At 32.5% G+C, this 1889-nt stretch overlaps 1 protein-coding gene across 1 annotated transcript in view; it reads left to right on the top strand.

The window, feature by feature from the left end:
• The window catches only part of LOC136081259 (piggyBac transposable element-derived protein 2-like), a 1869-nt gene extending 586 nt beyond the window's left edge, over nt 1-1283 (top strand). Inside the window, exon 1 of the mRNA XM_065798560.1 lies at nt 1-1283. This exon is cut by the window's left edge and continues 586 nt beyond it. Coding sequence (XP_065654632.1) covers nt 1-1283 — 1283 coding nt within the window.
• The last annotated feature ends 606 nt before the right edge of the window (nt 1284-1889 follow it).

Genomic DNA, 1889 nt, shown 5'->3' on the forward strand with positions numbered 1-1889 from the left:
CCCCAGAGTTTGAAATTACCAGTGTTAAAAACTGTATGACAACTAATAGATTTGAGAAAATTCGCCAGTTTATTCATTTCAATGATAACACTAAACATTTACCTCAAGGAAATCATTCACATGATAGACTACATAAAATTAGACCACTTATTGATCATCTCAACTTAAAATGTTCTAAGGTTCCTCTGGAAGCTCATTTGTCAGTAGATGAACAGTTATGCTCCACAAAAGTTAGTCATTTTTTGAAGCAGTATATTCCAATGAAACCATTCAAGTGGGGTTTTAAATTATTTGTACTTTGTGGAGTTAGTGGATTTGCTTATAAATTTGAGGTTTATTCTGGTCAAGAAAACAAAAGAGCAGAAATAGATCAACCAGATCTTGGAGCTTCTGCAAATGTTGTGGTTAGATTATCTACCATTATCCCAGCAAATAAAAACTACAGACTATACTTTGATAATTACTATACATCTCCAGCTCTATTAGCATATCTAGCTAAAAAAGGTATTCTAAGCTTAGGGACTGTACGTCGCAATAGAATACCTGATTGCAAACTTCCGACAGAAAAAGTAATTAATAAAGATGCTCGAGGAACATCCTATGAGTTTGTTGGAGAAGTAGATGGAATAGAAATAAGCTCCTTGGTCTGGAAAGACAATAAAGCAGTTAGTCTGCTGTCCACATATGCAGGTCAACTACCTTTGACAACCATTAACCGCTTCGACAAAAAAACAAAGAAAAAGATAGACATTAGCTGTCCATTTGTCATAAAAGAGTACAACCATCATATGGGAGGTGTTGATTTAATGGATGGTATAATTGCAAGACACAAAATTGTATTAAAAAACAAGAAATGGTATATGCGTCTTTTTTATCATTTCATTGACATGACATTAGCAAATTCATGGATTCTTAATAATAGAGTATTAAGTTCTAATCAAAATTACCAAGAAAAAATGACATTTTTTGAGTTTCGGAAAGAATTGTCTTTTTGTTTAATGAAAGTTGGACAAAAAAATACAATTAAACGAGGTCGCCCTAGCATTAGTATGTTAGAAGAAATGATGGAAGCCAAAAAAAAGAGTAAGTTATCTCAGTTTGCGCCACCAAAGGAAGTTCGCCTAGATCAAGTAGGGCATTGGATAACTTGGACTGATGGACGAGTGAGATGTAAACTTCCTAAATGCAAAGGTTATGCACAAACTTTATGTGAGAAATGTGGGGTGCATCTATGCTGCAATAAGAAAAATAATTGTTTTAAAACTTATCATACTTCTGAATAAATTTATACTTTAATGCATAACGTTGCAGATAAGCAACACATCTTTTTTTTTTAAAAAAAGGGTTATAAATTTAAAATCTGGTTTTCAAACTTTTTCTAAACGAATAAGCAAATCATTATACATAATGTTGATTTTTACTGATGTTTTTTGAAAAATCATGCATTTAAGGGTTAAGACCGTTCCAAGTGAATCTAGAAACGTTATCAGTTAACGAAATAAAACTCCAGAAAAAGAAACTACTAGCTCTATCAATGAAGAATGCGAAAACGCTACTAAAATCGAAATACAAACAACTAGAAAAGAGCACCAAAATATTGTCGAGATATCAAGCGACGACGAACTCGAAAACGAAGAAGTCGAGGAAGAAAGAGGATGCTGTGACAATGTTACGAGAACCGATAGATGCAAGGAACTAGAATTAGATAACTCAGTAAGTGTAATAACTTCTGGTGATATATTAAAATTGTTCTTTTGTAAAATGTTGTATGATAGTATTGAACGAAAAAATAATATTTAGGAATTGTTTGCTTTTAATAAATCGCTTAAGAGAGGGTTTGATATATTCCATGTGATGTATTCAGGCGAACCAACAGAATCTGTTTGGTA

This window comes from Hydra vulgaris, chromosome 06, assembly GCF_038396675.1.
Source record: "Hydra vulgaris chromosome 06, alternate assembly HydraT2T_AEP".
Lineage (NCBI taxonomy): Eukaryota > Metazoa > Cnidaria > Hydrozoa > Anthoathecata > Hydridae > Hydra > Hydra vulgaris.